Source organism: Dermacentor silvarum, chromosome 1 (genome assembly GCF_013339745.2).
Source record: "Dermacentor silvarum isolate Dsil-2018 chromosome 1, BIME_Dsil_1.4, whole genome shotgun sequence".
NCBI classification, from domain to species: Eukaryota; Metazoa; Arthropoda; class Arachnida; order Ixodida; family Ixodidae; genus Dermacentor; species Dermacentor silvarum.
In genome coordinates this window covers 338,435,342-338,461,741 of record NC_051154.1, presented here as the reverse complement: position 1 = coordinate 338,461,741, position 26,400 = coordinate 338,435,342, and the positions used below count along the sequence as shown (strand labels likewise).

The 26,400-nt window shown below is 44.1% G+C and overlaps 1 protein-coding gene and 1 long non-coding RNA gene across 2 annotated transcripts in view; one reads left to right on the top strand and one right to left on the bottom strand.

The window, feature by feature from the left end:
• Positions 1-26,400, top strand: part of LOC119443978 (uncharacterized) — a 238,883-nt gene that overhangs the window by 52,248 nt on the left and 160,235 nt on the right. The window contains exons 4-6 of the mRNA XM_049662323.1: positions 2,504-2,595; positions 13,011-13,125; positions 14,925-15,125. Coding sequence (XP_049518280.1) covers positions 2,504-2,595; positions 13,011-13,125; positions 14,925-15,125 — 408 coding nt within the window. The remainder of the gene's footprint in view (positions 1-2,503; positions 2,596-13,010; positions 13,126-14,924; positions 15,126-26,400) is intronic.
• On the bottom strand, positions 11,026-12,381 carry LOC125942315 (uncharacterized). Its single transcript, XR_007464996.1, has 2 exons — positions 11,934-12,381; positions 11,026-11,182 (listed from the first exon to the last, which is right to left on the bottom strand). It is a non-coding gene; the product is annotated as an uncharacterized LOC125942315 (long non-coding RNA).

Below are 26,400 nucleotides of genomic sequence, written 5' to 3'. Positions count from 1 at the left end.
AAAAAAAAATGCGTCTTATACACCGAAAAATATGGTATGCTGAATGTTTTGGAAATATTTGATGAACCAACCCAGCTAATACTGCAGAAGCCTGAGCAGCTGTTGTGAGTGTTCATTGTGTTAATTTTTAATGTTGCGGACTTGAGAAATAATCAAGACAAGGCATGTTTTGCAAAATTACAATATACATCTATTTGTTATAATATAATGGTTGTGTAGCAAGGCTACACCGAATGGTTTGGAAATGTTCATTAAACTTGCCCAGTTAATACTGGAGAAGTCAGAGTAGCTGTTGGGTGCATTTTTGGGAACTTTTTTTTTGGTATTGTGAACTTGCAAAGTGATCAAGGCTAGACGTTAAGATCATTGGGATATACATTTATTTCTTTGGTTTGAATATTTTTGGTGAACTTTACCCACCCTATACTGGAGAAATCTCAGCCGCTGTTGTAAGCATTCATTTTGTGTTGTGATCTTGAGAAGTTATCAAGGCTAGACATTTTTATTATAATTGTGATATCCATTTATTTATTGTAAGTGCAATAAAACTAGTCATTTTTGGAAATGTTAGAGTAAAGAAATCCTACTTTGGATGCTGCTTTGAGTCCTTGAAAAACCTGTGACAGGTCCTGGAAAGTCCTGGAATATCCTTGAATTTTTTACTTGTAAACCTGTACGAACCCTGAATTTTGTCTTTTTCTACATCATTCATGAAATAGACTTTTACTCGTTATGCCACATGCCCAATAAATGTCATTGTGTATGTATTTCTGAGATGATTATTTCTTGCATATTGTATCAAGTTATTATCTGCAAGTCATTCATGCATATTCTGGGTTGCCTTTTATTCTATTTATTTTATATATTAACATTAAGTCCGACAAATTACAGATCTTGTACGGATTAGATTTTTTATTGTAATAAAATTACCTATAATGTATATTGTGTTTTAAACAAATTATTTCTATTAGTTTTCTTATGTCCTCAAGGGAAGTTCGTATATTAGGCACTGTTTATCGGTTTGCTGTTGTCACTGCCTGTAAAATGGAGCGGTAAACCACATCAAGCCTTCGTCTTTTGTCCATGGTCCTCAACGTCAGTGGTGTTATATTATAGTGAGTGGAATTCAATAGAACTTTTGGATAGGTTACTCTTCATGTGCACATGTGCGATTAGTAAAGACCAGAACTTTAGGAAAATTTCTTATGGTCTTACCGTGCCTATTTAATATATAAGCACGAACTATGGGCCTAGAAACATTTCAATGCCACCTTTATTGTGCCTATAAATGCCCATTTTGGTGTTGGTGCCTATATAAGATTTTCAGAGCCTAAAAATCCATTCTCTTCTGTGTTTTTCCCTAGCCTCATCTTGTTTATAATGCCATCACCCACTGGGGAACTTGGCTGAAGGCAGCCAAATATTAAAAAACACTTTGTTGGTGTCAAGGCTGTTATTAATAGCTTTGAAGCAGATGAGTGTATCGCTGTGAGAAGAGCTCAAACTGCTCTATGCGGTGATACATTTGAAGGTACTTGTGTGTTCACTTCACATTTTTAGCCGACAATATCAACTTGATTGCTTGGATGCAACTTTGGCCTGGAATGTGGGGCTCATTTTGGACTTTCAGGAAAGGTTTGCCACCATCCACAGTGGACCTTCTGCCGAGAGTTAGTTCAAAACTTCAGTATGTTCAAAAACTATCGAAGGTTCTGACTGGTGAACACCTGTGATTCGAGAGGGCATTGGACTATTGAGCATTCCGAAGTCCAAGTGTGTGCTGTTAACTTGGGTGGATGTTGGTGTGTTCCTTTTTTGCATACAAACTAATATACTCAGGGAAAAAGGGCAGAACGTGAAGCCCGAAAATTTTGAGATTGTGCTTTTTTGTCACTGCTTTGACAACTTTTTTCGTGGTTTCTAGTCACCATAGATTTCAGAAGCTACAGAACTTTCCTCATTCTGAGGTAAATGAAATGAGTTTCACAAAACCGGGGTTTAGTGGGCTGTGTCCTTAAAAGAGATAATTTATGCTCAGATGCACAGCGAAAGTTCTTTTTATTTAAGCATATACACTCCTAAAGGACAGTTAGCACCTATATAGTCCTAAAATGACAGCATAAGTGCCTGTTGTAGATGCCTAAACCCGCATTTTTTGTGCCTAAACATCCGGTCTCTAGTCATTAGTGAGGACATGGCTAGTGGGCACCCAGTATGGTAAAGCATGAGAGGCCCTTGTATAGTGATTAGCTGCCCTTCTGTCTCAGTAAAATGATTCTCGTTACTTTTGGGTATCCACTCGAGCATGTGTCCGTGTGTGCATTCTCTGTTGAAGGGCTGTTCTCCTTGCGTCTGTGCTTCTTCTGGCTGGATGTTGCTGCAACTTTTTCTTTTTGGCAGTCAGCCTTTAGACGTGTATGCAGTTAGTTTGGAGGACACCAATGACAGATCTAGCCGTGACGGGCATTGTCATGGTTCACCTGTTTTTTTTGTTGACATGCAGGTATGGGCCAAGCTGTGACATTGCTTTCCTTGTCGGGGATGCCTGATGCTCCTGACCTGGTCAAAATGGCTGTTCAAGACGTTGTCAACAGCGTGAGTGTCTTTCATAGATGTTTCTAACTTGGGTGCTATGCATAATTTTCGCAAAGCAGTGCCCTGTGTCTGCTTTGCATAAAAAAATTAATTCACAGATTGCTAGAAACCTGCACTTCATTTATCGTAACAGAAGAAAATGGAAATTTCAAATGCTTGCATACATGTAGATGTTTTTCAATGCCATTAGCATTCTTAAAATACTTAAGCACTTTCTGGTACTATTTATTTCGTTTATCTATGTCCATCTCTAACGTTTTTCTCGACCCTTGCCAACTTGGTTCACTGGGTGGTCCGTCAGAGAGAGAATTTAGTTGAAGGAAGGCAGAGAGGTTGGCCCTGAGCTAGCATGCTTTTGTCTAGGTAGAGGTAGAGCCCTAGAGACTGACATCAGGTGGCTCTATAACATCTCATTGATAAGATTCTGCGTCTTACGTTTTTCGGGATGATGCATTTTTTATTCTTTTCCCGATAATACGACTGATTTGGATATGTTGGATGAAACTATTTTTGGATGATACGCTTTATTTTTCGGTTCCTGTGAAGATGGTATCGAGATTCCACTGTATTCCAATCTGTTTTTATTCCAACCTGCTGACATCAAATTTACGTAACCGCTGACACAAGCATTGGGGAGTGACCTGTATTGTTGTTTGTATAACCCAATCAAACACTCTCCTTTTATAGGAAGTCACCTTTGTTTGCTTTTAAAACAAATAACATTGCCTACATAGAGCAGTTTTTCTTATCTAATTGGCTGATAGGAGGCGAGGAGCACGCCCAAGTGGAGAGGGATTCGATGGGGATGAGCCATCGCAGTGAAAATAGATAAACGGATGAATAGGGTGGTGCCCGCATCTTCACTTGGGGTCTGCTTCCCCTTACTTGTGGTGGCTGGTCGAAAATTGCAGTGACGTGCAAAGAAAGGTTAAGAATTCCACTAAAATGGGTCCTCAGCAAGGAAGAATTGGCAGAGCGATGTCGTATACATTCCGAAAGGGCTCGATACCATTTTACTGCCACACAAAAATGCTTATTGTACGTAAATAAACCCATGCTCACCGGCAGGTGCGAGTATCGAGGGCCTGAGTGATCGGTGGGCAGCCATCTTCTATTCCTTTTGTAACGAGACAGTCTCTGGCTATTGAGAAAAAAATGCAGTTTTCTGTGGCATTTTAATGCATCTTTAATGCGTACACTCCACTGACGCGGTGATTTTTCCCGATTTTGTGACGTCGCATGACAGACAGGCGAAGTGGGGGCAGTTTGAAAACTTTTGACTGGTAGCAGAGGGCTAATAGTGAAAAGGCGTCGAATCGGGAATAATTTTTCTTGTGTTTGATTTAATCATGCATAATCAGTACATACACGTCATATATCAGATGAGGAGCTATTGCGGTTTTAGAGACGCCGCGTGACAGACAAGCAAAGTTGGGCAGTGGCCCGAAAACTTTTTGACCAACCGTGGAGGGCTGATTGCAGAATTGGAACGGAAAAGTTTGGAATAGCTTTACGTATATAGCGCCCCAGGTTCGAAACCAAACCATCGGGCCAACTTGGGTCACTGGGCATGTGCCACTCTCTTCAATGAACCTCTTTGACGCAAACTTGAGTAACCGGGTATGCGCCACTGTATATGCGCCTCTCTTTAGGGAACATTGACACTATGTCAATTGCACGAAATTGGGCCAAGGGTGAGCCTTTGTGCCATCCTGCTTGAAAATGACATTTAAAAATAAAATTGCACCAAGCCTGCTCCAAATGAAGTATTAGAAGGAAAGACTCTTTATTGATGCTGCCTTGGGAGTGAAACTGATACCAAAACCTAAAGTATACTGTCATTGTCATCGTCAACTTGAAAGTCAGCGAAGTGGCCATAGCTACGGAGATTGTCGATGTCATTGGTGGGACCTTACCGTCGTTTCTCCATTTGCTGCTTTTGCACTTTTCTAGCATTTCTCTTCAGAAGATGTTCCAATGTGTCACTGTATTGCCTTTTTGTTTGTAGAATTTGTGCTGCAGTTCGGTATTCCTCATACCTGTGTGGCACAGAGCTTGCTCAAGTAGGATATCGGATCAAAAAGAAGCCTTGGATAATATACAGCCACATTGTTTAAAAAGACACTAAAGGAAAATATTAAGTCGAGCTAGATTGAAAGATTAAGATAACGGATTTGTCACTCATAGTGAGAACAGAGCTTTTGTAAGTGAGAAGATGACGAAAATGGAAAATCAGTGGCACTGCCTGTCGGGGGTGTATGGTATCTTTCTTGCGTGACAAGTGGTGTGATGTTGAGGCACCAGGCGGTGCCAGCCGCCTGCTAGCTGGGAGGCGGGCGGTTCGAGGAACACCACTGATGCAAGTTGAGAGAGGAGTGGTTGATTCGCAGATAGCGGCACAGGTGGTGACGTGGAGAAAACACCATGACCTCATTTTTGTCACAGGCGATTCAAATCGAAGAGTGGTGCCAGGACATACAGTGGCAGTTTTCTATGCAGCAAAATCGTATACTGGCGCCCAGAAAACAATGCTAGACTTCTAGACAGATAAGCTATCAAATTAACTCAACTTAATATTTTCTTTTAGTGTCCCTTTAACATTGTTGTTCATGGTGCCACTTTAAGAGTATCTTGTAATGCTACGTGAACTGAATTGCTGACATATAATTTGCTTATGAGTGGGGATCTTCCTTGCAACCCAGCACAATTGGAAGAACAGATTTCGTGTTGGTTATTTGGTCAGCTTTCTCATGCTTCATGGTACATTTATGCAGGAGAGATTGTGCACATTAGAAAAGACGTGTGGATGTCTTGAGTGTAACTTCGTTTTAGTCGCACATGTCCTTGGGCGTGGTCGTGTTGACGTGCCCTAGTTCCGTAAACCTTCGTTTTCTTGCTTGCTTGAAGCACCAATGCCATGCCTGTTGCATGCATGCAATGAAAATGCAATGCCTGTTGTGAGTCTAAATGATAGAAGCAGCTTTATACACACATATGGAAAGCCATTCTAATATAAATAATGAAACTAGTTTGGTAATTCTTAGCCCAAATGCCTGAGAGACGTGCATAAAGCCAGTTCAACTATTTTTATTGACTATTTAGTTAAAATTGTGACTATATCCGGTATGTAGATGTATGTTGGACACTGCTCTCAAAGTGCTTGTCGCTGCGCCAAATTAAATTTTTGTCTGCACCAGGCCTGCACCAAAAAGTCAAATTGCTGTTCCACCACTCTGTACCTCGATGTAACGTTAGATCTTATACATTTCTGTCGCAAACTAGTGTGTATTTGTTAAGTGAAAGTCGTCGCAGATCTGAACCTATTTAACCACCAAATGAGTGTAGTGACACACTTCTATGACCAGCGGCCACAGCGCACCTTTTGTGCTTGCGACGAAAACATATGTTGCATATTAGAAGCACAAAGTGATAAGTGCACAAAGATGCACAAGTGATACGTAATTTAATGTAATCATGCATTCATACATTGTACATGTAAGATATGAAGCAGTTATTCCATATAGACGGTCGCACATAAAGAACAAGTGCACTGTAAAACTATTAGGCTTGTGCGAATATTTGATATTTTCGAATAGTGGAACGAATAATGCGCTATTCGGTATTCGCTTCGATTCGAATTTTGTTATTTGGAAATTTGGAAGTATTCAGCTCGAACGAATGTGGCTACATGTGGCAGGGAGAAGGCGTTTTTGGAAGTTTTGGTTTTGGATTCAGTAATACTTTTCCCAATCCAATCCAAACCAAGCCAGGAAAACAGAAGTATACTCAGAACAAAGGTGTACAAAAATGCATCTCGTCGTGGTGGTGGTGGGGTCGTTTGCGTTTAGTGAGTGACTCTGCCTCTGCCGCAGCGGCTTCTGATCAATCCCAGCCGCCTTGGACCACTCCAGAGAGCACCATGGGGGACTTGCATGCGGCCAGCAATCCGATTTGCAACTTTGTTGTGAAGATTCCACCAGGAACCGAAGCTCGATGTCTTAAATGCAAGGCAGTCCTGAAGACCCCGGCAAGTACTACAACAACCCTAGCAACGCACTTAAGGAGACAGCCGGACTTGCACAAGGATTGCCAAGAGAAGCGGGATGCACGCGAAAGGCCATCCAAGCTCAAGGGGGCAAGCAAGGCAAGTGGCCAACAGCCACCCATAGCCGACAGTTTCAAGCCGAAAATGAAAGCATCGGCCCCAAAAGCCCAACAGATCACAAAACAGTGTCGAAGAACTGGGTCTCCTCAACATGATGAAGTTCGCTATGCCGGATTATGCCGTGCCATCTCGGACAATGTTCTCGAGAGCCATTATTCCAGACCTGAAGGTGAAAAAGAAGCTCGGGGACATTTTTGCAAGCGGAGTGGAGTCGCTTTCAATCACAACTGATAGTTGAACATCTCGGGCAAATGACAGCTACGTTTGTGTAACTTGTCGCATCATGGACAGTGACTTCGTGCAACACGTGCATGCATTGGCTTGCACGGAGATGACAGACTCTCACACTGTAGCGAACCTGGAACTATTCGCTTCGAACCAATGGGTGTGCTAATATTTGAAACTTTTTAATAACAAATCTAATAGTGTCCTATTCAATTTGGTCTTTGAATAGAATAGTCACTATTCATAAATACGTATATTTTTCGAATACTTTTCAAATATTTCAAAACGTCAATTCTACCCTAATAAACATAAAATTGGAGCAAGAATATAAATTTTCACCCCCGTGGGCATAGTATACAGTGCAGTCCACATATAACGATACCACATATAACGATATATCGGTTATAACGATGAGTTGAGCTAAGAGTATCAACTTATGCATTAGGGCTATGAGAAAGAAAACCATATGTAACGATATATTATTCACCGCTTATCGGACATAACAATTGAAATTTTGCTTCTGGGCGGTGTTTTTCATGCAGAATAATCGTGAAAATTGCATTCCTACGTTGCCCTTAACCGAGACGGGGCGAAAAGTTTGCCTACGCGAATTCATATCTGGCGCCATTACCGCACAGCGCATCCCGCCTGCGTGCCGATTGCGGAAAGCCACGGAGAGCATCACAAGTTGGTGCAGCGTGTACAAGATGGTGCCAGCTGCTTCGCCCCCGCGTCACCGGCGGTCGCGCGAGTAGAGGGCAGTAGAAAGGCGATAAGCGAAGGCAATGCCTCCTCTGGCGAGGGGCGCCTGCGCTCCATGCTGCACTCTCTCTCAACAGAAGCAGCGGCAGGTGCGCCCCTTGAGACGAAACTGATTTTGCAAGAGGGAGGAGAAAGCAATAAACAAGCAGCGACTGCGTGGCCTACGCTCCCTTTACAATCTCCCTCTCTCAGCGAGCGCGTAAATGCAACATGGAAGCAGTGGGAGGTGTGCCAACAAAGCGCAAAGCTACGTCTCTCGAGACGAAGCTGCAAATTTTGCAAGACTCAAAGTACGAACTCGCGCAGTGGATGATATCGACAATTATGAGAACCAGGAGCACCACGATCATGAAGGCTAGAAGCAGTGTCCATGCCGATCAACGGAAAAGGTGGGCTTCGTGCGCCACGACGAAACCCTCATGGGCGAAACCAACACGGTGGTGTCCGAACTCGGAGCATGTCGGTACCGATGATGAAATAGGTGGTGCTTCGATGGAAGAGCTTCTGACTGCAAATAGTGCTGCCTCGTTCTGCGAAGAAAACTCCGACGGGGCGATCGTTGTCGCGACAGATGGCGGCGTTGTGCGACGGAGTCGACGACAGCAGCAGCAGTGACGACGAGATTGACAATGGCCCGTCTTTGACACCGACCCCAAAGTTCAACCAAAGTGCAACGTCGTCGATCGAGTGGCTCATTGAATTCATGCACGCTAAACTATAGCTGCCACTGTTCGCGCAGCAGATGGACGCGATGCGCACGGTGGTTGTTAATCCGAAACTTCCGCGAAAGCAAGTGCAGATTTCTATTTCAGCATGCCTAACGATTGAGACGCTATTTAGAGGTATAAATAAGTTTTATTTTTCACGGCCTACTTTCTACAACGTCGTGATTTTTTTATCGCAAGTGGCAGTTTCGGTTTCGGGACTGCAAAGGTATATTCGGCATTTTTTTTCGGCAGTGCAGATATAGCAATGATCGGCTATAATGATCGAATTTCTCGTTTTTCTCGATATCGTTATAAGTGGACTGCACTGTATAGACATAAAACATGAGAAGTTGTGCAGTGGAGAAGGCTATGTCACTTAGGTAGCCATACGATGTCATTTACATTGATTTTTCAAAGGCATTTGATCGCTCAGCTCATCGTCGTCTCATGGCCAAACTCAGTTGTCTTAATCTTGACCTGCTTACCTTGTCATGGATCAAAAGCTTTCTAACAGCACCATCTCAGTTCACAGTTATTGGCGGTAAGCTATCAACAGCTGCACAAGTAGTATCCGGCGTCCCTCAGGGATCAGTTCTTGGCCCGCTTCTCTTTCTTCATAAATGACTTGCCATCTGGAATAACGTCATCTGTTCGCCTCTTTGCGGATGATTGCGTTGTATATCGTCGAATCTCAAACAGTAGTGGTCAATCATTATTACAACGCGACCTGAACCTAATCGAAACGTGGTGCTCGCGCTGGTTGATGAAGCCGAATACCTCGAAGTGCAAATGCATGGTTGTTTCACGCAAAAAAACTAATCTGATCTTTCAGTACTCCCTTAATTCTACAGCTCTATCACATGCTAGCTCGTACCGATAGCTAGGCGTCCTCATTAACACTAAACTGACATGGTCGGAGCACATCTCGAGTGTTGTAACTGATACCTCAAGGTCACTGGGCTACTTAAAAGGAACACTACGTCTGTCCCCCCCAGAAATTAAAAAAATAGCCTATGAAACCTTCGTTAGGAGCAAACTCGAGTATGCTTCTTCCATTTGGAGCCCCTACCAAGATTATTTAATTACCTCTCTCGAGTCGGTCCAAAATCGTGCTGCCCGATTTATTTCATCGAACTATAATACACACGCCAGCGTAACCCACATCAAATCATCTCTTGAACTACCCTCTTTAGCAGTACGACGCAGAATCTCACGACTCAGTCTGTTCCATAAACTATATCACAACTTTTCTCACCTGCATGGTACACTGTTACTGCCACCCGCTCGAACTTCTCGCCGCCTGTTCAACTCCAACAGCGTCCAACGCCTTCATGGTTCGACTGTTGCATTCAACAAATCATTTCTTCCCGCAGCCATTGAAGACTGGAATTGCCTTCTCGAAGCAGTTGCTCTTGAGAGAAATCCAGAAAAATTCAGGCAGTCCTTAACTACACTCTTTGTTAAATAACTTGAACTACGCATTCTTTGTTTTCTCGCACCATTTATGTTACAGACGTTGTCCAATAGAAGATATTGATTTATATTTTGCTTTGCACACTGTGACTTGTATTTAAATGTCCGGTTTTGTGTCACCCTCTTATTATAAAGTATCTATTCATTTCTTAGCTTATTCCTAATTACTTGCTCCATCCCATCCTTGTGTTTGATCGTTATTTCTTGCCTTGTGTTTTTCACTGCTTATTACTGTACTTCATTATAAGTGAACAAAATGGCAAAAACATTTGTGTGTGTGCGCTCTGTATTTGTAACGTAGTTGGCTCTTTGTTAAATAGCATTCGCTTCATTATTTGTAATTTAAATACTGTCCCCCCCCTTATGTAATGCCCTGTTAAGGGTCCTTAAGGGTTAATAAATGATGATGATGATACTTTACAGGCTGTACAGCGATCATTTGCACTCTCTTAAGAGCCCTGTGCACGCAAAGAAACTATGTGCTTGTGCCTAATGCTCCGTTTGTGCTTCTAATAACCAATGCTTCATAACCTACTATGTAATTACAGAAACTTGCCAACTTTCAAGAATACTAAGTTGTGAATATTATTTTATAATAAAATGGGATACTGGCGATTCATTATTCGAAAACTATTCCATAGTCAATTCAATTCACTACTGGCACTTTTGATTCATATTCGATTCGGTCTCAAAAAACCTTATTTGCACACCCCTATCCCAGACAACACAATGACATCCTCAGGACCTCCTCAGTACGTACATTTGAGTACGTTTGGATGTCCTCAGGATGTCCCCACATGAGCCTCAACACATCCCTATCAAGTCCACATGTCCGGCCTCGGCACGTCCTCGGGACGTCCTGAGGAAGCATTCGAGGATCTGTTCAGTACGATTCAGGACATTTTGAAGACCTAGGCATTCGCTGCGCCCAGTCAATATCCTTTTATTTTGTTCACTGAAGTTCACTGTTTTTCGTCCACTAAGTCAGAAATTCAGGCTTAATACTGCAATATGCACTTACTGCTTGACAGAGCATACTTTTTAGCCCTGTTGCACAGGGCTCAGTATATGGCCACACGAAATGAAAACGTAGACCCATAGCGATGCACACAAACCTATTTTATTAATTTTGATTAATAATGGCGCATCTCACACTGACAAGAAAGGTTGAAAGTAGCGTGATAAAGCCAGGAGTCTTCACCACTTGAAATGTCTTCATCCGAAAACAGAGAACAGCGAGAGCCCATAAGAGACACTGAAAGAAATAATAAACAGCACATTGTCAAAAAACAACTTACGTTCAGACACAGAGAAATAACAAAACAGTTTATGCCACGTACTTGGAAGCACTGCAGCACAAAATTATTGTACGAAGCACCAAAGCAACCTCTGCTGATTGAATGTTGCTCTTTATGGCATAATCAACCCACTCGCAAAATCGTTTTTTCCATAACAAATAATACTTTTTACTTTCTCAGCCGTGACAGGATTTAGAAAAAAAAAAGTACAACTACATCTAGCTTTGAGGCCGTGATAGCGCGATATTTGCCGCCGGCCAGTGCTAAAATCTCAGACTGCTTGGTTGTTTGCAACAATGCTCTTGTCGGTAAAAGCAGCGTGGAAAGGCAGTTGTGGTAGCGGAGAGGTTGAGAGTAACGTTACAGCGCTGTTGAACCATGGAAAAGCGATCGCCAGAAACGATGAAATCATCACTTTGAAACTGTCCACTATCGCGACCAGGCACAAAACGTCACAAACCTATGGCGATAGCTTTTGTGATATTATTTTGTTCTACAGGCAAAGCGACACCGCGATTTCCAGCACCTGTTCCATCCGACACAAAGAGCTCCGTGGCAAAGTCGTGCGAAGCCGTCTGATTAACAATGTAATTAATGAAGGTCCTGTCCACGCTGTTCGCTAAGTGAAAACATGTGCTAATGCGTCTATTTCTTCCCCACACATATCTACGTTCCACTTTCTGCCACCCCAAAAAACACGAGACTTACCCGCTGTCCGCTGCCATGTTTTTCTTCAAAGCTGCGCTTGGCTTGGACTGGCTTGGCTTGACTTTTCAAATCAAAAGTGCCAATGTGGCCCCAAGGAAAGTAAAGGGGGTGGCTTGGTCGCCGACATCGTGAGATACCTCGCTGGTTCACTCTCCCACAACTGTTATCGCTCGCGGGTACTCAAAACAATACAAGTTGCAAAAAAATGGTTCAATCAAACACAGTCGTAATTAAGGCATCAAGACCAGTTGCTCAGAGTTTAACTCCACTTAAAAAGAAAAAATATCAAAATCGAGCTCGATGGCATAATAACGACCTCACATGAAGTATAGCCTCTAAATTTTCGTTCATCAACCGAAATAATTGTAAAAATTTCAATTTCATGGTCTCTTCTAACATAAAACTAAATGTCCTAAAAAGGTCCTGAAGTGGACGTTTTTTGGACAATCAGACATCCTTAAGAAGTCCTGCAGAAGATGTTTTTAGGATGAACCAGTGAATGTCGTCCTGAGGACGTACCAAGGACGTCATAAAAACTCCGAGGACGTTAGTACCACTTGAGGACGTCCTGAGGACGTCCAGGGTTGTCTGGGATGTAAAACGCTCAAATTAATACTTTTATGGATGCACTAGTGTAATTTCTTAAGTTGTCCTGCTAAGTATAAAATGAAGTATACATCACAATTTAGCTGCCTTCCATAGTTTTTGGAAGCACTTTCTCCTGGCCTCACGAGTCTTGCGTTCATGATGATTCAATATGTCTTTTTTTTGTTCTTTCCATTTTGTTTAGTTTATTATTAGAAAAATATTGCGTATTCAAGCCACATTTGGTCTGTAGGCCATGCAGTAACTACTTAGCAGAGAGTAGAATTAGAAGCGATATGGCCTAAGCTCCCAGGTGCGATAACTTTGACCATGAGTGTGGCACCACCATGTGTAACTGACGGTAACCGTCGACTTAAGTGTCACATTTGTATGATCATCAGCAAAACACTTTAAACAGAGCTAAACAAGTGGTTATATGCCTAAAAGATGGATCCTTTGGGCCCCACTCTCATAGTAAAAATTATAATGCAGGTGTGCCTGGCAAGTAGCAGCTGCCCAGAGAACACTGAAGCACAGCTAACAGTCTTGGCAATGATTGCGGGCGTGGATGCTGCAGCAGTGGGCAAAGCCATTGCGTTGAGGACCGGTGAGTTCTTCATAGACTTGTTTTTGGGATCACATTGTTTGCATACTATGATTAATTAACAGCGTGCAGTCTCTATGAAGAAGCTGCATAAGTGGCCTGTGGAACTTGTAATTCATTATTAGCGGTGCGTAGTCTGTGGACTGATTTGTCCGTATCTTTTCTTGTCGAAGGACTTGAAAGGACCTCATGTTCACTAAGAGCAGAAAGGAGAAAGTCACATGTGTCTGCTAACCTTAAACCTGTGCACTGCATTGGCACCGTGTTCCGAGCACTAACACCACTGTCCCAGAGCGTCACTGGGCCCCTGCTTTCTGGGCCCCTGCGTCACTGGGCCCCTGCAAACTGTGGTATTTAGCATAAAAAATAAGATACATCACATACTATATTTCATTTATGCCGTCAATCCTAAAGTACTTGCCATAGCTGTGATGTTTAAGAATCTAAAGGTAAGTATATCAATGACTGGAGTTGGCCATATCACATCATGGACCATTATTTAAATGTAAAAATAAAGCTTGTGATCTGAAGCTGCAGCTTGCAGCCCAGCCAGTAAAACACCATATCTAACATTTGTGTGGCCAACGCTAAAATACATTGGGATTGTGGAAACCTTTCCAGTCCAGGTTGAGCGACAGACTATAGAGAGAGTATACTGTAGAGCTATTAGGTTTATTCTAGCGAGATGGTGTTGTACAGATTGCATCTTTGAAAAGCTAAATTTGAATAATTATCTTATGCTAGCTGAATGGTAGCATACAACTAGGCTGAAGTTATTGTTCCGCTTCAATAGGAACTATGTTAACATCAATAGCATGCATTACTTATAGAGGCGCAACAAGGTGTTAGTACATGATGAACAAAGATGGCATTATTCAGCTCCCAGAGACACAGTCTGCCACTTAATACTTCGCATACAGAAATATTTGGCTGGTAAGATGAAAAGAAATCTGTGCTTATCTTCTATTCTATGCCCACAGTGTCAAGTCTTTCATTGATTTTTAAAAACATTTCTGCATATCATTGTGTAAAATCGATTTATATTTGCTTAAGTGTTTTTGTTTTATATTGCTCACAGGGCCTTGTTATTTTGTATGTGCATTGTGATTATGCATAAAGGTAGGATGTGTTTGTTAAGCTTGGAAGTGTACTGTCACACTCAATATGAGCTGCGACATGAGAGCAGTGGCTGCAGCAACACTCTAGAGAAAGAAATGTGGAGAGGGTGTCGCCATTTGAGCAATGCGCATAACCCCTGCTTTCCATCGTCTGCTTTCTTTGTGGAGCCATAATACACTTGCGCATCAAGCAGCCATCGCTCCATCGCGGATTAAAAGAAAAACAAAAAGAGGGAAAAAAAAATAATAGTTACGAAGCTTGGGCAGCATGCGCCATGACGAAGCATGCTGTGCTAAGGGCTAAGGATTTACGGGCTGCTCTGCGGGCCACTGTATTATCTGTCCATGAAGAAAGCAGAAAGTGTAAAGCACGGGGGGATGTGCATTTCTGGAATGGCGAAACCCTCTCCACTTTTTTCCCTAGAGTGTAGCTGCGGGCCACAGCTGACGTGTTGCAGCTCACACTGAGCGCGATAGTACATAATGTATTGTTCATGTTGTGTTTTATTGCAATTATGTAAACGATGCTCCTAACCCACCCGGTAGTGGCTGAAACCAATAATATGCATATATAAAAAAATTACCCTATCTCAGTACGGTGGGCTTTAGCTTGTTCGCCTATTAGATTTGCAGCTTTATTCATGTAATCATGGTTTCATGCCTTAACTTTTACTTTGCCCTCAGGTGAAGTGGAAGCTGCTTTAGTGCGGCTCCTTGCATCATCGTCATCATCCCAGCGCACTCTTCAACAGGTTGCCCGCCTTCTGTCCCGCCTGTCTGAAGATGGCAATTCACTACGCACAGCACTTCTGCCGCAGGTGCTCCATCAGTTTTCAACAGCTCTACATGTGTCTCACGACCCTCAGTGTCTGGAAGAGCTACTGCGTAAGTGACCTTTATAGCAGCTCCGTCCCTGTGGTGTAGCTTACCTTTGGCAGCCATTTCATTTTTGTTGAACCCATTTTGTGAACTGGTGACCAAGCCTATTATGCAGCCAACAAGTCTGCGCTGCAACTTTGAGCAGAGGGCGTGCAGGTCCTTGAAATCCTTGAAAACCCTTGAAATTGAAAAGTGCGTTTTCAAGGCCCTTGAAAGTCCTAGAATTTTTTTTCTTGAAAATCCTTGAATTTCATGAGCAATACACTCTGATATCGACATTGCGACCTCCTTTCTGTGGTAGATTGGTGTCGATTTGACAAACTCCTCATTTGAGAAACAATACGCTGGTGCGAGCACACATGGTTCCGTTCTGCAGAACTGCACGGAAAAATTAAAAGGCTTCACCACGTCAAACTGTGAATGGAGTGAGAGACGCGTGCCATGCTTCAGTGCTGGCTCAGCTGGCAGTGTTCATGCTGCTTTCCTCACCCTATCGTTCGTTTCACTCCTCACCCATCGGTTTGCCTTGTCCCACTTTCCCTCTTGCGTGCGAGGTGAAGATAAAGAGAGCTATAGTGGAGCAACTTTACCACTGATGCTCAGTGCCTTTGTTAATGTAGCCAGCAGTTAGACGAATATCCGCTATCGTTGTACTACCATTGGAGCTGAAACTAAAAAAAAATACCTTGTACTGCCAGATACCAAAAGTATGAGTCTTAATTACAGCATCTAACACTTAAAGGGGCCCTGAACCACTTTTTGTCGAAGTGGAGAAAACCATTTGAGGTGAAAAGAGGCTATTTCAGAAATACTTCGCTGCAAAAAGTACTTCAATGCATTCAGCCGAAGTGGAGTTATTGGCAATCAAACACAGCCTCCGCTGTGCTCCCCTTCCCTTCTTCAATGCCTTGCACTGCGAAGGCTACGGCAGAGTGGGGCGGGACCACAACGCTCTACCTTCAAAACGTCACCGTGGCCCGCAGTTCAAATTTCCGATTTTGGTGTCGATGCCGTGCTAAACGTAAGGCCAAATGCGGTTGTCCTCACAGAGCCGCAGTGCACTTAGCCAGTGGACTCTGGCGGCACCCCGCGGTGGCCGCGGTGTAACCGACGGCAGCGACGAATAGCAGCCGTGCATTGGAATGTGCTTTATTGCACAATAAAACATACAGAAGAGTGAGGATCATGGCTCTGTTGAACGAGGGCATTTGAGAGAAAGGTGACTTCGCGCTCTGCTTGCGAGCTCCACGCACTGTGTACGACAGCAAAACTTGGCTGCGATGTTCACAGCAGCGTATGCTACCTGCGGACTATGTTATTTCACCAAGCCTGAGGAGTGGTTCAGGGCCCTTTTAACAATTGGCTCCTACGCAGTATTGATAATTTTTCGCACAAACATTAACACTACATGGATAGCGGATTCTCATTGAGCTGCTGGTCACATTGGCAGGAGTCCAATTGGTATTCTCTTGTGTGTATACTATACTGTATTCAATGCATTGCGTTTTGTATGTGGTATCTAGTGTGTGGGTGCACGTGTGTTGTGTTGTGATGGACGCCTGTGCACAACGGGAGGTTCAAGGTGAACTTTCATCTTTGAATGTCAGAGGGATCATCTGAGAAACACCGGAATAATGCCTGGGAAGTGCAAATTTCAAAGCGGGTGGCTTAGCAATGACAGCTACAAAAACTGGGTTGCGCCGGACATGACGGATCTGCACCGAGCCACATGTAAACCATGTGAAAAAAACGTTCAACATTGCGGCAATGGGTGAGTTGGCTCTCAAGAGCTGCCAGAAGAGTGCGAAGCTCAGTGCCTCAATGAAGGCGGCAGCAGGAAGCGTGGTACTAAACTACCTTGCCCTAAGGATAGACTAACGACATGCTAACATAAGCGAAAGGTTTGGCTTATGGTTTCGTCGCATGGTTTCGTCGCAGGTGATAGATTTAGATGGTGCTTGTAAGACCTATGAGATGGTCACAGACGCTGAAATCTTGTGGACTCTGAAGGTGGTTAGTAGCTGTTATTCATACAAGTCGTCGTCACAAACTGCCGATCTGTTGAGACTCATGTTCCCAGACCGTGGGCTCGCAAAAGCTTTTTCCTACAGAGAAAAGACATGCTCTTACATAGTGTGCCACAGGCTTAGACACTTTTTTCAAGCAGCTTGGCATGGAAGCTAGGGGGTGTTGGGTGATTCATTGGAAAAAAACAGTGCAAAAAAGACAGGGACACGAGAGAGCGACACGCACACAGTGCTGACTTGCAACAGTTTATGCATGAAGGCACGAAGGAATGAATATATATGGTACTACCATGCGCAACATCTGAATAGTCAGCAAAACACTGGAGCATCATTTCCAATGCTGATAATGATAGCCACATGCTGACAATGCACACTGGCTGTTTGCCATTCAAACCTTGTTAAGATATGCGACTTCCCGAGATGAAAGTGCAATCCAAGGAGAACTGACGCACGAGCTATCAAATTTACTGATGAAATCTGCCTCAATGATTTGACGTGTCCGCTGTAAATTATGTCTAGCCAGCACTTCACTTTTGTCAAAGTAGGGCTTACACCCGTGATCACGGCAATGAATGCCCAGATGACCCTGTATCGTGTTGTACACATTGTTATGGTGCTTCCTAAGACGATCATTTAGGCACCTGCTGGTCTGTCCCACGTACTTTTTTCCACAGGAGAGAGGAATCACATATTCCACGCCAGTGGTGCAGAACACTAAACCATTCCTGTGTTTCACAGAACAACGACCACGCCTGGTTTGTGAACCAAACTTGCACAGCATCGATAGTTTTTCTGGAGCGAAAAAACTACCGCAACTCCTGTGCGTTGCCCTACACTCTTCAATTTGTGGGACACATCATGTATATATGGAAGTACTGCAAGTTTTTTCTTTTCCAGTGGTGGATGTGGTGCTCAATTGTTTTTGCCCCGCTTGATTTGCTTAAAAAGCTTTTCTGCGACAGCTGATACTAAAGCCTTCATGTATCTGGCAGATAACAAGCGGTCAACCTGAGCATCAAAACATTGCATAGAATGCGGAGGACATGACCTCCTGAGGGTATTGACGAGGCACACATTAACGATTCCTCTTTTGACTAATTTCGAATGTGCCGACTTGAAAGAGAGAAGCGGTTTCCTGCTCCTTGGTTCGAATAACCAGCACAAATGTCTGCTGGACAAGCACAGCTTGACTTCCAAAAACCTTAAACAGTTATTTTCAGGTAGCTCATGTGTCAGCTCCAACGGATGCAGGTTTTGCCTGAATACATCTAACACTTACCCTGCAGCCTGCTCAAACACCTCCTCTGGACATTCGATGAGAACTAAAAAATCGTCTCCATATCTGCACACTTTAGCACCTAAGGAGATATCAAGACAAGTCTGAATAGTGTGGTCTTTATTTGCGAGGTAAATATTACTGAGGACAGGTGCAAGACATGAACCTATGCAAATTCCACTTTTTTGAATGTACTGGCTTTCCTCCCAAGAGAGAGAGGTTGATTTAAGATAAAATGTCAACAATTCCAAAAACCCACTGACCGCAATTCGTGTCTCGTTCTGGAATGCTATCGATCCAAAGTTGTCGATGCATCCTTCTACACATTTTAGCATCTCGTGTGGGAGGGAATAACACAGGTCTTTCACATGGATAGAAAAAGCCCTGAGACGCTTGTTATTTCCTTTTAAAAACCCGATTACAGTGTCCAAGTCTCTTACCAGATAAGGGTCGTCAATGGTTAGTAGATTAAGCTTATTTTGCTGAAATATGGCAGCAGATTTCTGCCAAGACCCATTTTCAGTTACAATTACTCATAGAGGGCAATCATTCTTGTGGGTTTTAGCAGTTAAAAGGAAGTCCAAGCTCAGCTTTGCTGATTTTTCAACCGACTTTGCTAGTTAGTCAAAGCTTACCACATTGCAAAGCCTCTTTGCTTCGGATTTTACTTTAGTGAGAGAAATACTGTCCGCTCGCCGAAAAACGAAATCAATAGCTAGAGTGGCCTTGGTATTGAAGGTACCAGAAGGCAAAACAGCAAAGCCACCTTCTTTGTCAGAAGGCACTAGGGACCCCCGCCTTCAAGAAAGAATCTACATGTTTAGTCGGCAAAGCACTACAAGGTCGTTTTCGCCGTTGCAAAATGTCTACACCTTCAGAGACGCACATATTTGAATCATCTTCCGGAATGCGTTGAGCAATTAGTTTGACAAGCGTGAGTATGTTCATACCTGCCAAGTCTTCCAGATTTCCCGGGAGACTCCCGGATTTGGACTATTTCTCCCGGTTGTACGGTTGACAGGAAAATATCCTGGAAATTGCACTTGTGTCCCGTTTCTATGTGCATCCAGCGCTTTGTCAGGCCACATTGGCAAAAAGAATCCAACCCAATCCAATCCAGTTGGAAGTTAATCGTGCAAAACATTGTTAAGAAAGAAGTAGGGAAACCTTATAGTACATGTGCTATTTCGTTAACCGCGCAGCCGCTCCTTACGCTGATGGGGGTTGTTGAGTGCCCTAGGGGCCCTACTCTCATTAAGCTAGCGACCGAATCCCAAGGAAAAAAATGAGTTCGGCAGAAAATTGGGCAGACGCCCATGGCCAGTTAAACAGACGAAGGCCCGATCTTGGCTTTCTGGGTCGAGCCGGGCTCGGTTTTTGCACGTGGCCAATCTGTTTGCCGGCCACCGGCATCGGGCTGACGTCATGGCCACCGGTTACTTTATTTTATTTATTTATTTGTCAGGTACTGCCGGCTGCCTTTTGGAAGCCATGGCAGGAGTGGGTACATTGATTTCATAAAGAATAAATATACACAAGAATCATTCAAGTCAACGAGATTGATAACAACAATAGTATTGTATGAAAATACTCAAAAAGCATCTATGGCTGAATGACAACTAGAGGCGAGCACAAGAAAGAAAAGAAAAAAGTACACAATCTTTAGTAATGCACATAACTCGTACTCTCACGAAATGGTAGTTTTTTTCCCTCCCCTTCCCCCTTTTCAGCGACAATACCGCGGCACAATAGCGCTGAAAAAAAACACCACAACGTTTATCTGTAGGCATAAGCCATCACGCGGAAGAGATATTTCAGGATGAAGATAACAAACAAGACTCCGGATGTTAATTGAAATCATCTAAAGCAAACATACGGGAAAGGTAAACAAACAATGGCTGTTCAGAAACTGATATATCGGTGCAGGGTTAAATTTACGGAACCTTTCCGCGAACGCAAGCAATCTGGATAGGTAATAGAAATGTAGGGAGTGGGAAATAGTGGCTTGCTTAGGATGCAGGCTCTATGCAAGGGGAAAAAAAAGAAAAAAGGAATAGTACAATCATGATCACTGCCAATAAATATTACAAGTAAGGGTGTATGGCAGATGTGAAGGCATCGGCTGATGATGAACCAACTACTTCACATGGAAGCGCGTTCCATTCGGCTATGGTTCGAGGAAAGAAGGAAAAACGATAAGCGTTCGTTTTCACTAGTGGCATTAGAATCGTTTTGCTGTGTTTCCATCTCCTTGGCCTTGCGCTATTATACTGCATGTAACTTATGAATTTACATCTTTGTTCTACCATTTGCAATATTAAAGAGCATTTGCAGCTGGTGTAGTTTCCTGCGTGATTCTAAAGTAGGGAGACCTCTTAATTGCCTAAGGTTAGTAACCGAAACATGCCTGCCATATGCGTTGAATATGAATCTTAGCGCTTTTTTCTGGACACGTTCAATGCAATTTATATCAACTTTGGTGTGCGGATCCCAAACGACGTCTGCGTATTCCAATAACGGTCTAACTAATGTCGTGTATGCCACAAGCTTAGTTTTGGAAGTGCAATGTGTTAGATTGCTTAGCATGTAAAGTTTCTTCAAAGCCAATGAAACTAAGTATTTCACATGACTGTTCCAGGTTAGCGTAGAGTTTATGTATAATCCTAAATATTTAAATTGGTCTACCGCAATTAGTGGCACATTGTTGATGCTATAGGTTCGGACGAGCGGACACTTTTTGCGTGTAACTCTCATCTGAACACATTTGGAAACGTTTAGTTGCATTTGCCAGATTAAGCACCAGTTGTTAATTGCAGTAAGGAAGTTGTTTAGTATTTCTTGGTCTTCTGACTCAATTTGCATATATAGACTTGAAGCTAAACATTTCGACAGAATTGCCTGTCTGGTTGAGAAAATTGATTAAGACTTAGAGATTGACTCCAACCAAATAAGTAAATTTACTAGCCCGACGTTTCGGAACCAATTCGGCTCCTTCTTCAGGGGGTATTTTTCGGAGGTGGCGGTGTGCCGCTTTTAAAAGGTCCGTCGTAACAAAGGAGAGGAAGGGGGAGAGAGCGTAAGGTGCGGAGACACTTGGCAGGGCACCTGCTCTAGACAGACAAAATAGGTGGTGGGGTGGGGTGGGGGGGTAGAAAGTTATCATGAACTCTTGACGGAAAAGGTGCACTGACATTTCCAAAGGCATGCTTAAGATTTTCAATTTAAAGTTTCAATTTAATTTTGCGGTTTAATGTTATTAACTTGGCCCAATGTACGCCCACTGGAGCCCTCGCGTCCAAGCCGTTCCAGAAATGGAAGCACACGCTTGAAATCTTCCACACGCACGAAAATACTAAATAATAAATATCACCGTGACTGTCAGCTGGCGGCTGATAATTTTCTCCGTACATTTCTAGGAAGTGTCGAATGTGATCAATCAGCTGAACCAGAGCAGGCGAAGTAAAATAAGAGAAACCAGAAGAAAGTTAACGGCCTATTATTCAGACAACTCATTTTTGCGGGCCACAGGTCTGGCTCTCTGTGGCAATAAGGGCAATAAGGGTCCTATGGATCTGGCTCTCTGTGGCCATAAGGGTCTTATGGATTGAAGCAAAGCCCCTGCTGAAAATACTGGCATTATCAGAGCGGCTTCTTCGCATGCGAGCAGACATAGATTTGAAGAACCATTTGGAAAGTTGCCCCAGTAATGCCTCATATTTAAACCCGAGATGTACAAAACCAAATTATATAAATTTGTGGTGAAATTATCAAAGAAAGCCTAGTTGCAAAAGTAAACGCTGCAAGCTGCTTCTCCGTACTTGCTGACGAAACGACGGATATTGCTCGAAAGGTACCTAAACAAGGATGCCAACGACATCGAAGAAGTGTTTTTTAGGTTTTGTGCCAATTCAGGACCAAAATGGCAGGGCCCTCGCCGACACCATTATGCAATTTCTGCTAGACCTTGGAATAAACATGGGTCACCTTCGTGGCCAAGCTTATGATGGTGCCAGCTCGATGGCTTGTAAAACGAATGGACTGCAAGCTGCTGTTCGCCAGAAATATCCAGCCGCACTGTCACACATTGCACCAGCGACTCCCTGAACCTAGTTCTCTGTACGGCGTGCTCGATCACATATATCCGAAACTGTTTTGGAACGCTGAAGACAACACCACACTTTTCCCGCAAATCTCCTAACCGCTCACACGTTTTACGAGAAATGTTAATTTGGATGTGTCCTGACTCCACCAGGCAGCGACTTTTGGGATTATGGCAAACGCGCTGGGGGGGGGGATGGAAAAACATGATGCAGTTCTTTTATTTGTTAATCTGTTTGAACCGGTGATCGCGTGTCTAGAGAAGATAAAATTAAATGGCAGTGGCGAAAGTCCAGTTCAAACGAATAGTCTAGCTTTGGCACTTTTGTCACCGGCATTCCTTGTGAGCCTGCATGCGGCGGAGCATGTGTTAGCGGTGCCTCTGCCAAAGAACCTGCCAACCAGGAACATCGACATGAGCGCCGCCATTGACGACATAGATGTACAGCAGGCCATCGAAAATGACCGCAAGAATGCGACTGCTTCATTCTCAAAAATATTTGCACAAGTGCAGGAACTGGCAAACTGGATGTGGAAATCCCCAGCCGACGAAACGGTGTCCAACAGCAGGATCGTGGGAGCGATGCATCAGAAAATGCTGGGGAATATTTCCGCAGAACTGTGTTGATTCCATTCATGGACCACATATTAGCCAGTTACACCAACGGTTCGAAAAGCACAGGACAATCTCAAAGGACTTTTCTATAATTGTACCATCCTGATTTCCACCAAGCTGTATCTTCGCATGTCTAATGTATATTTTGCAGAACTCTTGCTTTTTATATGTACTCTCTGTTGAGACTATAACTTCCATGCAATTACTCACAATACATGAACGGTAACAGCTGCACCTGTGCAATTCATCGGAATGAAGGACAGCGTCATTGACATTTTTCTCTGGCCGTTGCATATGTACAAAAATGTAAACAAGGTTCTTGGATGACAAAGATTCATCAAAATATTTGACCTCAACTTGTTAATTTCATGGCCTTTAAGTTTTTTATATCAGGTGCATGCACTGCTTTGCTGGTTTTGAACTGATACAGTTCTAAAGTTTGCGTGATATTTTCTTTACTTATTAAATAGGCAAAACACGTGGAAGCAGTGATATCAGTTATTTCTGCCACAATTTTGGGTACATACGAATATATTTTAATGAAAAAATACGTATTTTACTTGTCTTGACAGTGCGTAGCGCTCATGAATTCTATTGCAGCATCTAATATACAATGACATTGGCAATGGAAATGCAGTTATTATTCATGTATTTGATCCCTCGACAAATTCTATAAGGAGGAGGCCGCGCTGCAACGTGAGACCCCCCCTCCGAACAAAATTTCTGGCTACGCCACTGACGCAGTAGTATGGCAATGCCTGGCGCCAAGAATGCGATTAAGGCAAGCAAACGGGGAGGACTCAAATTGGTGTCCACGGTCTGATATCACAGGGCCAGGGCAACCAAAGCGAGATAGCCACGCAGAAATGAAAGTGCGGGAAACAGTCTCAGTGGTGATGTCATGAATGGGAACAGCCTCTGGACAGCGTGTGAAACGGTTGACCATGGTGAGTATATAACGGTACCCTTGAGGCACGGGAAGAGGGCCCACAGTGTCGAGATGAACGCGGTTGAAACGACGGCTGGGTGGAAAGAAGGCTTGGGGAGGTGCCTTGGTATCACGGGAGACCTTTGTCTGGCAGGGCAGACACGTGTGCGTCCAAGCACGCTCATCACCGTTCATTCCGGGTCAGACAGCGCTGGGTGATAAGGCGCTGAGTAGCCCGAATGCCTCGGTGACATATGTCGTGTAGAAAGTAGAAAAGGGGTGCGACATAACGAAGCCGGAACAAAAGGGTGGGGAAGTTCTGCTGAGACATCGCACCACGAAGGCTCAAGCAAGCATGGATGAGGCACAAGCCGTAGTTGGAGAGAACGGGGGTTCTCCCGAAAAAGCAGTGAGCTCTCTATCAGTCTGCTGTGCGGAAGAAAATGCGGCCCAGTCGATGGTCAGAGATGCAGAGTCAACCGTGGCATTACAAGAAAGGGCATCTGCGGTGGTGTTGATGGCACCGTTGACATGGCGGATATCGGTTGTGTATTCTGAAAATAAGCGAGTGGCTGAGTTCGAGTGACCTATCTATGTTTTTTTATTTTTTGACTTGTAATTACTGTTGCCCCCCTTACTCAATGCCCTTCAATGGGCCTGTAAGGTATTTTGAATAAATAAATAAACACGTACTTGGATGAGTTGGTGTGGAAAACATATGCCAGTGGCTATGATTGGTCAGCACGTAAAACTGGTACCCTTCAAGAAAATGCCGAAAGCACTGTGTCGCAGTGTAGATGGCTAGTAGCGCTCGGCTGAAGATGCTGTAGCAGGTCTCATCAGAAAGTAGCTTCCGAGAGTAAAAAGACAAAGGTCTCCACTCGGAGTTAATGCACTGCTGTAAGATGGCTCCGATGACCGCGCTGGATGCATCCACCATCAAGTGAGTGGGGGCGGCATTGCTGCGTGGATGGATAAGAAGCAGGGCGTTCACAACTGCTTGCTTGGCAGCAATAAAGGTGGCCTGGGCTTCTGATGACCAAGAAATGGCAGAGGACGAGCTGGCAGCTGACCGAAGGAGGTCGGTGAGTGAGCAAAGCAGCTCTGCACAGTGCGGTATAAAGCGCCTGGAAAAATTCACAAGCCCCGCAAATTGGCGTAACTGGCGCAGTGTGGTAGGCTCGGGATAATCCTGGATGGTCTTGACGTGGAACAGGAGAGGGCGTATACCCTCGGATGATATGTGATAGCCCCAAGAACTCGAGCTCAGATGCGCCGAAAACACACTTGGAGGCGTTCACAACCAGGCCGTAGTGCTGAAGACGTTGGAACAGAGCACGTAGATGGTGCTCATGATCTTCAGGCATAGGGCTGGCAATGAGGACATTGTCAAGGTAGGCAAACACAGTAGGGAGGCCCCGAGTGACCTCAGAGATGAACCGCTGGAAGGTTTGAGCTGAATTGCGGAGTCCAAAAGGCATCCACACGTACTCAAACAAACCAAAGGGCATCGTGGTGGTGGTCTTAGGTATGTCGGCAGGTTCGACGGGAATTTAATGGTAGCCCTTAACCAGGTCCACTTTGCTAAAAATGGTGCAGCTATCGAGACGCGATGTAAAATTTTGGATGTGAGGCAGCGGATAGCTGTCGGGGACAGTCTTGGCGTTCAACGCTCGATAGTCTCCACAGGGACACCAGTCACCGGGATCACGCTTGGGCACTAGATGCAGTGGAGAAACCCACACGCTGGACGATGAGCGTATAATGCCGAGCTGCAGCGTGTGGTTGAACTCCCCTTTGGCGATAGCTAGCTGGTCCCCAAACAAGCGGCGTGGTCGAGCGGCTACTGGTGGGCCACGGGTGATGATGTGGTCTGTCACCGTATGTTTAGGCGGCCGAGTAAGGTTGCATGGCTTCATTAACTCCGAAAAATTCACCAAGATTTTTTACAACGAAGAGGAAGATATTAGGGTGCAGATGCCCATGGGTGCAAGGTCGGACAAGACTCCAGAGATGGAGAGACGAGTCAGACCGTCTGATACGCTGCCGCCGCATGCTGACGTCAAAGTTGATGTATGAGAGGAAGTCCGAGCCGATTATCGGGTGAACTACCTCTGTGATGACGAAGACCCACCGAATAGTGCGGCGAAGGCCGAAGTCGAGGGTGAGAGATCAGAGTCTGTTCATCGCTATAGATGAGATGTTGGCAGCGCGAAGTGACTTCCCTGGTGCCCTGGAACGGTCAGCCTTAGTTGAGAGAACCACGCTGATTTCCATGCCCGTGTGTATAAGGAACCGGGCGCTGGAGAACTTGTCGGTAACCATAAAAAAGACGG